The sequence below is a fragment of the Chiloscyllium plagiosum genome, chromosome 10 (genome assembly GCF_004010195.1).
Source record: "Chiloscyllium plagiosum isolate BGI_BamShark_2017 chromosome 10, ASM401019v2, whole genome shotgun sequence".
In the NCBI taxonomy this organism is placed as follows: domain Eukaryota; kingdom Metazoa; phylum Chordata; class Chondrichthyes; order Orectolobiformes; family Hemiscylliidae; genus Chiloscyllium; species Chiloscyllium plagiosum.
Genome location: NC_057719.1, coordinates 91,543,265 through 91,555,888, shown reverse-complemented (window position 1 = coordinate 91,555,888; position 12,624 = coordinate 91,543,265). Strand labels below are relative to the sequence as shown.

Below are 12,624 nucleotides of genomic sequence, written 5' to 3'. Positions count from 1 at the left end.
GCTCAAGGGGGGAGGAGCGGGAAGTGGAGGAGATGCGGTGGAGGGCACCGTCGACCACGTCGGGGGGGAAGTTGCGGTCCTTGAAGAAGGAGGCCATCTGGGTTGTACGTTTTTGGATCTGGTCCTCCTGGGAGCAGATGCGGCGGAGTCGAAGGAATTGGGAGAATGGGATGGCGTTTTTACAGGGGGCAGGATGGGAGGAGGTGTAGTCCATGTAGCTGTGGGAGTCGGTCGGTTTGTAGTAGATGTCCGTGTTGATTCGGTCGCCTGAGATAGAAATAGAAAGGTCTGGGAAGGGGAGGGAGGAATCTGAGACTGTCCAGGTGAATTTGAGGTTGGGGTGGAAGGTGTTGGTGAAGTGGATGAACTGTTCAACCTCCTCGTGGGAGCATGAGGCGGCGCCGATACAGTCATCGATGTAGCGGAGGAAAAGGTGGGGGGTGGGGCCAGTGTAGTTGCGGAAGATGGATTGTTCCACATATCCTACGAAGAGGCAGGCATAGCTGGGGCCCATGCGGGTGCCCATGGCTACTCCTTTCGTTTGGAGGAAGTATTGAAGAGAAAAGTGAAACATATTCTGCAAATGTTATAATTTGCTTTGAAATTTTCTGAACCTGTGCAGGTAATACACTTGTTTTCTGTCCTAATTAAGCTGACTCATTAGAAACAGCAGCATGCTGCCCTACATCGTTATTTTCTATGTTTAGCAATCAGTGTATAGCTTTGGATATAATACACAAAGCCCTCATATTGATGTGGAGGTTGTTCAGAAATAATTGTCCTTTTTTTCTCTTCCCAGAAAATGAAAGCAAATTAATGCAAGCGAGCCCCACTTCATGGAAAGATGCTGTAGAATTTAGATCTATCCTCAGTTTTGGAGTACAGTCACCGTGCGTAATATAACTTATTTTTAGTATTTTTTTGTAATACACGTATTCAAGGTATTGAAGGCAGTAATATGTTACCTGAAACACCATGCTAGGTTATTTGTATCATCAATAGCCATGGGTGAGGTCCCAGAAAACTGGAGTGTGGTGCCATTATTTACAAAAGTATTAGGGAAAAGCCAGGGAACTATAGACTGATGAGCCTGACGTCTGTGATGGGTAAGTTGTTGAAGGGCATTCTGAGGGACAGGATTTACATGTATTTGGAAAGGCAAGGATTGATAAGGGATGGTCAACACGGCTTTATGCGTGGGAAATCATGTCCCATTAACTTGAGTATTTTCAAAAAGTGAGAAGATTGACGAAGGAAGAGCAGTGGATGTTGTCTGTATGGACTTCAAGCAAGGCTTACGGCAAGATTCTGCATGGTAGACTGGTTGGCAGGGTTAGAACACATTGAATACAGGGAGAACTAGCCATTTGGAAATAAAATTTCCTTGAAGGTAGGAGACAGAGTGGAGTGGAGGGTTGATTTTTGGACTGGAGGCCTGTGCCACAAGGATTGGTGCTGGGTCCACTGCTTTTTGTTATTTATATAAATGATTTGGATCTGAATATAGGGGGCATGGTTAGTAAGTTCGCACATGACACCAGAATTGGTGGTGTGGTGGTCAGTAAAGAAGGTTACCTCCGAGTACATCTTGATCAGATGAGGTGATGAGCCAAAGAGTGGTGGATGGAGTTTAATTTAGATATATGTGAGGTGTTGCATTTTGGAAAGGCAAATCAGGGCAGGCCATATACATTTAATGGTAAGGTTCAGGGGAGTGTTGCCATACGGAGAGACCTTTGGGGATCAGATTCATAGCTCCTTGAAAGTGGAGTCGCAGGTAGGTAGGATAGTGGAGAAGGCATTTGATACGCTTGCCTTTATTGGTCAGTGCATAGAGCATAGGCGTTGGGAAGTGATGTCATAGCTGTGCAGGACATTCGTTCGACCACTTTTGGAATATGGTCTCCCTGCTATCGGAAGGATGTTCTGAAACTTGAAAGGGTTCAGTAAAGATTTACAAGGATATTGCCAGGGTTGCTGGGTTTGAGCCACAGGGAGAGGCTGAATAGGCTGGGCTGTTTTCCCTGGAGCACCGGAGGCTGAGGGGTGGCTTTACAGAGGTTTATAAAATCATGAAGGGCATAGAAAGGATGAATAGCCAAGATCTTTTCCCAGGGTAGGGGATACCAAAACTAGAGGTTTAAGATGAGAGTGGAAAGATTTAAAAGGGAGTTAAGGGGCAAGATTTTCATGCAGAGGGTAGTGCATGTGTGGAATAAGCTACAGAGGGGGTGGTGGAAGCTGGTACAATAACAATATTTCAAAGGCATCTGGATCGGTATATGAATAGGAAGGGTTTAGAGGGAAATGAGCCAAATGCTGGTAAATGGAAATTGGTTAATTTAGGATATTTTGTCAGCATGGAGTTGGATGGGTCTATTTCCGTGCTGTACAACTCAATGATATAAATGAGCAGTTTTCACTCATTTGAATTCCTTGTTTTGAGTTCCTGATGTCAGTTCTTCTGGTGAGGGTATTTGTTGGGTACAAGCCACCTCTTTACGAGGAAGAGTGGGACCAGATTAAGATTATTTAGGATAAAATTAAGATCAGCAATCTATACATCTGTAAGACAGCAAATTTACTGATCAGTCATTCCCCTTTGAGGCTGTACCTCCATTGGTAGCATTTTCGTCTCCTGAGTTCCGAGGTTCAAAACCCGCCAGAGCACAAAATTTAAGCCTGACACTCCAGTACTTAATTCCCAAATTTCCAAGAGCTTAATTCCCAAATTTCATTGTTGAGTCTTGTGAAAATTAGGTGGGAATAGGATCTGTCCCATTGTCAGGGAGAAATGTTCGGAAGCAAGTGTTACAAAGGGATGGTACAGTGGCTCTGTGGTTAGCACTGCTGCCTCACAACACCAGGGGTCCAGGTTTGATTCCAGCCTCGGGTGATGCCCAGCGTGAAGTTTGCACATTCTCCCCATGTCTGCATGGATTTCCTCTGGGTGCTCCAGTTTCCTTCTATGGTCTAAAGATGTGCAGGTTAGGTGGAATGGCCATGAGAAATGCAGTGTTACAGGGATAGGATAGGAGGAGGTCTGGGTGGGATGCTCTCCGGAGGATTAGTGTGGACTCTATGGGCCGAATACTGGAGGATTCTGTGATTCTATGAATGAAGTTCTTGGACAGTATTTAGCACTTACTGATGTGAATCCCAGCATGACAAAGTTGGGAATAAAAGGGCCAATAATCTGGAATTGAGACTATAATCAATCTTTACTCTGTTTTGCACTTATGCAGGATCAAGTACTCAAAAAGCATCGTTGAAATGCTGCAGTTGTTCGCTACAGCCGTGTTCCGAGTAGGGTTGAAGGTTGCTCCCAACGAAGCTGATTCTAGAGTTCCTTTAATGGCATGGAACGCTTGTGCCTTTACCATTCAATCCATAGGTATCCAGTTACGTTTCATCAGTTTCTGGGTTAACACTGTTTAATATTTCTGAAAGTTGTACTTTGTTTTGGCAAGCTAACACCTTTATTCAATATTGCAAGCAAATTATTTTTCCTATCAGATTAGTATGAAGGGTTATGGAATCGGTCCTGATGTGGAATTGAGAATCAGATCTAACTGTCAGAGCAGACTTGAGCTGAATGACCTCCTCCTGTTCCAGTATCTGGAGTTTACAGTTATAAGGTGTTGATGTGGCGGCATGCTGCCTCACAGCGCCAGGGACCTGGGTTCGATTCCAGCCTCTGGCAACTGTCTGTGTGGAGTTTGCATATTCTCCCTGTGTCTGCGTGGGTTTCCTTCAGGTTTACTCCCACAATCCAAAGATGTGCAGGGAAGGTGAATTGGCCATGCTAAATTGCCCGTAGTGTTCAGCGATGTGTGGATAGGTGCATTACTCTTGGGTAAATGTAAAGTAATGGGTTCGGAGAATGGGTCTGGATGGGTTACTCTACGGAGGGTTGGTGTGGACTTGTTGGGCCAAACGGCCTGTTTCCACACTATAGGGATTCTATGATTCTATAACCTGGTGTTGTGTGATTTTTAAGTTTGGATGGTCTGTGGCAGCTAGCACATAGAATCATAGAATCCCTACAATGAGCTGACTGCCACAGACTATCCAAACTTAAAAATCACACAACACTAAGTTATAGAATCATAGAATCCCTACAGTGTGGAAATAGGCCCTTTGGCCCAACAAGTCCACACCAACCCTCTGAAGAGTATCCCACCCAAACTTATTCCCCTACCCTATTACTCTACATTTATCCCTGACTAATGCACCTAACCTACACATCCCTGAGCACTGTGGGTAATTTAGCATGGCCAATTCACTAACCTGCACATCTTTGGACTGTGGGAGGAAACTGGAGCACCCAGAGGAAACCCACACAGACACAGAGAATTTGCAGACTCCACACAGACAGTCACTTGAGGCTGGAATTGAACCTGGGTCCCTGGCGCTGTGAAGCAGCAGTACTAACCACTAAGCCACCATGCTGCCCTCCAATAGTCCAACAGGCTTAGAACATAGAATATTACAGTGCAGAACAGGCCCTTCAGCCCTTGATGTTGCGCCTACCCATGGAATCAATCTGAAGCCCTTCAATCCTGCCCTATTCCATTTTCATCCATACGTTTATCCATTTAAATACCCTTAATGTTGGCACGTCTACTACTGTTGCAGGCATGCGTTCCACGCCCCTACTACTCTGAGTAAAGAAACTACTTCTGACAGTTGTCCTATATCTATCACCCCTCAATTTAGAGCTATGTCCCCTCGTGCTAGCCATCACCATCGGAAGAAAAAAGGCTCTCACTGTCCACCCTATCTAACCCTCTGATTATATTATATGTCTTAATTAAGTCACCTCTCAACCTTCTTCTCTCTCACGAAAACAGCTTCATGCCCCTCCGCCTTTCCTTGGACCTTCCCTCCATACCAGGCAGCATCCTAGTAAATCTCTTCTGAACCCTTTACAAAGTTTCCACATCCTTCCTATAATGCGGTGACTAGAACTGCACGCAATACTCCAAGTGCAGCCTCACCAGAGTTTTGTACAACTGCAACATGACTTTGTGGCTGTGAAATTCAGTCCCTCTTCCAATAAAAGCTTACCCACTGTGTGCCTTCTTAACAACCCTATCAACCTGAGTGGCAACTTTCAGGGATCTCTGTACATGAACACCAAGATCTCTCTGCTCATCTATGCTACCATGGAATGGATGGAGTGGTGTGAATCTTAGTAAAAAAACACAGTAGAAGACTCAAGCCACTCCATCCACTCCACCCAAAAATTTCTGAAGACCATCAAAGACACCAAGATAGAGGAGGATGAAATCATGGTCTCCTTTGATACAACAGCCTTGTTCACATCCGTCAACAACAACCTGGCCAAGGAAGCACTTACTACACTATTAGAAGACCCAAAGACACATACACCAGACAACACCAACTTCACCAGCAGGGACAGTATCGTTAAGCTAGTGGACTTATGTCTTACCATCCACTTCACCAACAACAAAACCTACAGACAAACCAACGGAACACCCATGGGATCTCCGATATCAGGGTTCTTTTAGCAGAGACAGTAATACAGAGACTCAAACAAACAGCTCTGTCAACCATCCAACCCAAACAAAACAAATTAGAGGAAACCTTCAAGATCATCAATAATACCTTTACTGGCATAAAATTCACTAAAGAGGAGGAAAGCAACAACAAACTGCCATTCCTAGATGTTACAGTAGAGCGAACAGCCAATGGGGAACTTCAAACCAGCATCTATAGGAAAATTAGATTAGATTACTTTACAGTGTGGAAACAGGCCCTTCGGCCCAACAAGTCCACACCGACCCGCCGAAGCGCACCCACCCAGACCCATTCCCCTACATTTACCCCTAACACTATAGGCAATTTAGCATGGCCAATTCACCTAATCTGCACATTTTTGGAGTGTGGGAGGAAACTGGAGCACCCGGAGGAAACCCACGCAGACACGGGGAGAATGTGCAAACTCCACAGAGTCAGTCGCCTGAGGCGGGAACTGAACCCGGGTCTCTGGCGCTGTGAAAATAACAAACACAGACCAAGTATTGAACTACAGGAGCGATCATCCCAACATTCCCAAACAAAGCTGCATCAGAACATCATTCAACGAGCCACCACACACTGCAGCACAGAGGAACTATGCAGAGCAGAGGAAAATCACCTATACAGTTTATTCAAAAGGAGTGGGTACCCAACAAACACAGTCCGCCGATTTCTCAGCAACATACCCAAATAAGCAGACAAAACGTGTCCAGAAACCCTAGCCACACTCCCCTACATTAAAGACATTTCGGAAATGACTGCCAGACAACTCAGACTCCTTGGCATCATGGTAGCCCACAAACCCACCAACACACTAAAATAGCAGCTAATGAACTTTGAAGACCCTATACAGACAACAAACAAAACTAATATCATTTACAAAATACTTTGCAAGAACTGTAACAAACACTACATTGGACATACAGGCAGAAAACTAGCCACCAGGATACATGAACATCAACTAGGCACAAAACGACATGATCCTCTCTTACTAGTATTCTTACATACAGATGAGGAAGGACACAACTTCGACTGGGACAACACATCCATCCGAGGACAAGCCAAACAGAGACATGCACGAGAATTTCTACCAGAATTCTATCAACAAACACATTGACTTGGATCCCATTTATCAACCCCTGAGAAAAAGGACAGGAAATGACATCACCAACTCAAGGAAACCCAAACATAGAAAGCAGGAAACACCAGCAGTGCTTCATCCGGAGCTCACTGAAGATGTTACCTAGTATAGTGACGAAAGGTCTGAAAATGAACCTTTCAGCTTAGTGAACAAACCTACATCCAGAACCTCAACCTGAGCTACAAATCTTCCCACAACTCGCTTTCTATTTTTATTTCAGATTTCTAGTGTCTGCTATATTTTATGATATATTTAACATATATTTTATTTTAGGAATGGAACTTAGGTTTTGTCCTGGCTACTGTATCACTGAGCATAAGTTCAGAGAGTGCACAGCACAGCCATGAGAATGTAAGAAATACAAGCAGACAACCATACAACTCTTTGACCCCGATTCACCATTCTGTATGATCATATCTGATCTTCTAACTCAATTTCATTTTCCTTCCAACTTTCCATATCACTGGATTCCTTGAGAAATCCAAACATCTGTTTGTCTTATCCTACTCTACCCTAAACTAAACAGTGTTAAAGCATCCACATTACTCTGGGCTAGCCAATTCCCAAAGCTACATAGCCTTCTGAGTGAAGAAATTTCTCTTCATCTCCATCCTAAGTAGTGAGATTGTGCCATTGTTTTTGAGATTCCCCAGCCAGATAAATAATTTGTGTCCACTTTGTCAAAATCCTTTCAGAATCCTATATATTTCAACCTATGAGATCATCTCTCATTCTTTTAAATTCCAGAATGTAGCTATTCATAATTTGTCAATGCTCTTACTCCAAAAACCAATCTTGGCTGTCAATCCTTTGAATGAGCTATTCAGTTAGTCCCAGTGCTCTCTGGAGTTAATACTAGATGTTCCTCTGCCAGTACCAGAAGCAACAATACAGTTGAATTCCTGTGATGGCCTGGTAGATCCATGGACTGAAGATGTGTTTGAATCTCAACACTCAATCGCTCCTTTTTCTTGGAGCTTTCCTAGGAATCTGTACAGCATAAAGTAGTAATTTTGCCTCGCTCAGTAGTAAAATAAAAAGACACGGCGTTAGATTTTGGTATAAGCCAGATTTCAGCAAGCCCTTATACCTCTTTCGTTCTTGCTCCAAACTAGTCACCTACAATTTCTTCACATAAGATGTGTGAGATTCTATAATTGGATGGAAATTTTCAAACCCAGTTATGAAGTGACCTAAATAAACATTGTTAAAAGAAGCAAATGTTAAAATTTAAGAACAGGAGTAGGTCGTTCAGCATCCTCTGGTCAGTTAGATCACGGTTGCTCTGTGTCTTAACACCATCTCCCTGCTGTGGGTTCTGTAATTATTATTAAAACTTGATCTAAACTCACTTTTCTCCCAACCTTCACAGCGCTTGCTGAGAAGACTAGAATGGGGGACAATGTTCTGAATTTCTACCTTACTGTATTTGAATAAATACTCCTGAAATTTGCTCCAGAATAGTTTAGCTTTAACTTTAAAGTTCTGTTCACCTGCCTCCCTGCCACACACACACACACACACACACACCCACAATAGGAAATCGTTTCTACCTGCATTAGCAAACTGTACTTCAAATAACTTTGGAATATGATTGACAAGCTTATTAATGTACAATGTTCTGTATATAAATTATAAAGAAAATAGTTACTCCTACTTTTAACACTACTTTCCCCCTCCTGCAGAGAATATTCTTAATGATGAGGACAAAGTTTTGTTCGGATCACTACCAGACAGACAGGTAGAATGGTTACTCTCTGCTTTAATTACTGAAATTTATTTCAAGATTAAGTTGAGTAAAGTTCTTGAGCATATTGACAATGGTATTAAACGTGGTTAACTTGGAGGTTTTCTTAGAACATTCCATCTAGTCTTAGGAAGTCTCTTAAAATTTAATCTATTTAAGTACTATTCCCTGCTTTTTCAAAATACTCATTCAAATATCTATCATTCAAGTATTTGCCTGCTTTCTACCTGATAAATTTTCCCATCATTTCCTTTCATTCTTTTGATCTTAAATATATAATTTTAGTGCTTCATTCACTTTTATTTCTTGAAACAATCCCTGTTTCTTCTGTCTGTATCTTTATCCTTTCATTCAGTCTCATTAGAGAGAAGAAGGTTGAGAGGTGACTTAATTGAGACATACAAGATAATCAGAGGATTACAAAGGGTGGACGATGAGAGCCTTTTTCTTCAGATGGTGATGGCTTGCATGAGGGGATAGCTTTAAATTGAGGGGTGATAGATATAGGACAGATCTCAGAGATAGTTCCTTTACTCGGAGAGAGATAGGGGGCGTGGGACGTATTGCCTGCAACAGTAGTAGACTCGCCAACTTTAAGGGCATTTAAATGGTCATTGGATAGGCATGTGGACGAGAATGGAATAGTGTCATTTAGATGGGCTTCAGATTGGTTTCACATGGCAGCGCAACATCAAGGGCTGAAGGGCCTGTACTGTGCTGGAATGTTCTGCGTTCTATTTTCTTCATCCTTGCTGTGACCTGAGAAATTTAGTCATAGAGTCATACAGCGTTGAAACAGACTTTTCAGTCAAACCAATCCATGCCAAACAATGTTCCCAAAATAAACTAGTCCCACCTGCTGCATATCTTTGACTCATATCTTTACAAACCTTTCCTATTTATAAACTTATCCAATTGTCTTCTGAACATTGTAACTGTACCTGCATTCACCTCTTTCGGTGGTAGCTCATTCCATCCATGAATGTGTTGAAGTGAAACTGAAATATTGTATTGTTAAAGAATTAATTGTGATCTAATGACATCAAAAGTGACCAAAAAACATATTTGATATATTAGCAAGTATGGAGGATTGCTTAGCAAATAGGAAATGGAGAGTTAGGCATTAAATAGATCATTTTCAGGCTGGCAAGCTACAGCAAGTCACATGCTGCAGGGATTAGATAAGGCCTTATTTTCTATATTTACAATTTAAGTCCGTGACTCGGATTATGGAACTAAATGTATGCCTGCTAAACTCATTGATAGCACATGCGAGGTAGAAGAATAGCTTGTGAATAGGATATAGGAGACAGCAATGGGATGTAGATAGGCTAAATGAGTAGGCAAAAGAAATTGGCAGGTGGAGGATATGTAGAAAAATGTGAGCTTGTCCACTTTGACAGAGTAAAGAAGTACTGTGTTACTTAAATGGAGAGCAAATTAGAAATGGTGATTCGGGAAAGTACGCTAAACAGTAGATAGGCAATGATTCGTGTTTGAAGAATATTGCATTGTCTGTAACAGATCTACATTTTCTAAGGCATAAACACCAATGGGAAAGGTAAATCAACATTGGCTAATAAATAAGTTAAAGATTGCATTTGAACTAAGGAAGTGGCTTCTGTTACAACACAGGCTAAATCCCCCAGCTATTTTAAACCTGCAGCACAGAAATGATTTAACCCGTGCTATAATCTGTTCGAATTTGAGAGGCAAAGAACTATCCCAAAAGTCACTACGTAAAGTAAAAATTAACAACTTTAATTTTTTAAAGTCTAACAGAGAAGAATTAACTAACAACTATTTACACCTCATTTGTCTAAACCTATATTTTACCTTTCTACAATACTGGTCCAATAAAACCCCGATTAAGATTAACAAAAGAATTCATATTTCGAAACCAGCCAGCTGTCGAATCTTCCCTTTGTATCTTCCTCTATAGATTTACTGTCCAAGTCGGTGTCGATATTTTTTCCTGTGCAAACTCCTTCTCCAGACAGGTACCTTTCAGAGAGTTCTTACTAGCAGCCTACATCTGTTGGTCTTTTGGCAGTTCTCCCCCCCAACTGTTCAATTTTTCACAGTCTTATACGCCAGAGCCTCAGATGGTTTCATGTGTTTAAATATCATCAAAGTACCAAATTCAAATGATTGGAGTTTAGTATCTTAGGGTATAATTGAAACTGGCCGAATTTGAATTTTTTTTGTCTCATGGCAACCCAGGCACTGCGAGCTATTGGACCAAAAATTACATAGTAAATTTTTCAGCACTCTGTGTGCTTACTAAGTCCTTCAACTCTCTTAAAGGTATAGTACATCTCTACACCTTCATAACACTTCTAATGATACTAGAAAAAGTGGTAAGCATGTGCTTTAGAAGCAGCTTTGAACCCAGCAAAGGATGGCCAAGAAATTGATTAAAAACGGAGTGGAGATGAATGTAAGGTAGTGAGAAACATAAAGGTGTAGTGTGAAAGCTTCTTTTCGGTTTGTGGAAAGGAAAAGGATTAGTTTGGTCATATGTCAGCCTTCTACAGGTGTAAATGGGAATTTATACTGCAGAGAACTGTTGGAGAAACTAAACTGTTACTTTGGCAGACAAGTGGTGTTTCATGCACCAAGTGTATGTGTGTGGTGGGCATCTTCAGAGGTGACTGACTTCCTACCTACACCAGTAAAAGAGCTCACTGGATCAAGTTCCAATCAGCCACTTAAGAGGTAACTTTGTGACAGATCAAGACCCTCGGTCCTGGCCAACAGAAGCTGCCAGCCTCTGATTCTAGAGAATGTCAGGCTTAAGGAGCTTAGTAGTGAGAAGTCTTCCTCCAGAGGACTGTGGCGGCTCCATCGTGGAACCGGGTTCAAGATGGAAATAAGTTTCTTGAGACCAATGACATCGAGGGATACTGAGATTGTGTGGGCAAGTGGTATTGAAGTCGACGATCGGAGATAATCTTGAATGGTGAAACAGGCTTGATGAGCTGAATGGCCTGCTTTCTTTCCTACATTCCTTAAGTTTTTCCTTTTTCTTTGCTGAGGAAGGTCCGATAGAGTTTCTTTTGTAGTCATAATTCATTTTATTTTTCAAGGTTTTTAGCTAAGAGAACATAATACTGTGAATATAGTATACAGTGTTTTATCTTAGATTTTTCGTCTGGATAAGAACTGTGCAAAGGAACCTTGTTGAATCTGTGGGAACCCATGCTTCACTTGAAGTTGTGATTTTTCAGGACCACAGCCATATGCTTTGGCCTGCTCTCGGTTATTAAACTTTGTTTAAAAAAAAGATGGTCCAACATTGACCACTGTTTTGTTAACCATTTCAAAAAAGGATAAACTAATCATTTCTTTCTAATATAAAAATAGAAAGTGCTTGATCTATGCAGCAGGTCAGGAAGCATCTGTTGGGAAAGAAGCAGCAATAACATTTCATATTTTTGGCCTTTTACCACAGTTGTGTGGAAAAGGTTAGAGATGTGACTGGTTTTGAGCAAGGAATAGGTGGGACAAGGACAAAAGCAAGATCTGTGGGAGGCTGGGAAATGGAAATGATTGGATGAAAGAGTTATTCTTCCAAAGCCAGAGGGACTGATGGCGGGACATGAAAAGAAGCAAAAGATGTGCCCAAACCAAACGTGTTAGTCTCTGAAAACAGAAGTAAGGGAAAGTTCCAAGTAATTGTTGTTGCTGTGATTACCAGTGTGGGTCATAATCTTTTTTATGGAATATGTGGAGCATGCTTTGGTCCAGTACTACTTTGGCTAGGTACATTGCTGATTGTAGGAGAAAGTGAGGACTGGAGATCAGAGTCGAGTGTGTGGTGCTGGAAAAGCACAGCAGGTAAGGCACAGCACACCCTATAATGAAAGGCTCTTGTCCGAAACGTCAATTTTCCTGTTCCTCTAATGCTGCCTGACCTGCTGTGTCTTTCCAGCACCACACTCTCAACACTGCTGATTGTATCAGGCTTAATTCTATATTGGAAACTTCCTTCAACTTTCCTTTTAATTTCCATTCAGCTCTATTTCACATGACCCAACTTCCCTTCATTTCCTCCATCTCTTTGTCTCCATTTCTAAGGATAATCTGTCAACTACCATTTATTATCAGCCAACTGACTATCTCAGTTAATTTGATCACATTTCCTCAGAACCTACACCCTCTAAGGATTCCTTTTCAGTCTTCCTGTCAC

General features: G+C 41.9%; 1 protein-coding gene across 1 annotated transcript in view; it reads left to right on the top strand.

Moving 5' to 3' along the window:
* ubr1 (ubiquitin protein ligase E3 component n-recognin 1) overlaps nucleotides 1-12,624 on the top strand; it is a 204,626-nt gene that overhangs the window by 155,147 nt on the left and 36,855 nt on the right. Inside the window, exons 34-36 of the mRNA XM_043698391.1 lie at nucleotides 800-890; nucleotides 3,246-3,394; nucleotides 8,371-8,426. Of these exons, the coding sequence (XP_043554326.1) occupies nucleotides 800-890; nucleotides 3,246-3,394; nucleotides 8,371-8,426 (296 nt within the window). The remainder of the gene's footprint in view (nucleotides 1-799; nucleotides 891-3,245; nucleotides 3,395-8,370; nucleotides 8,427-12,624) is intronic.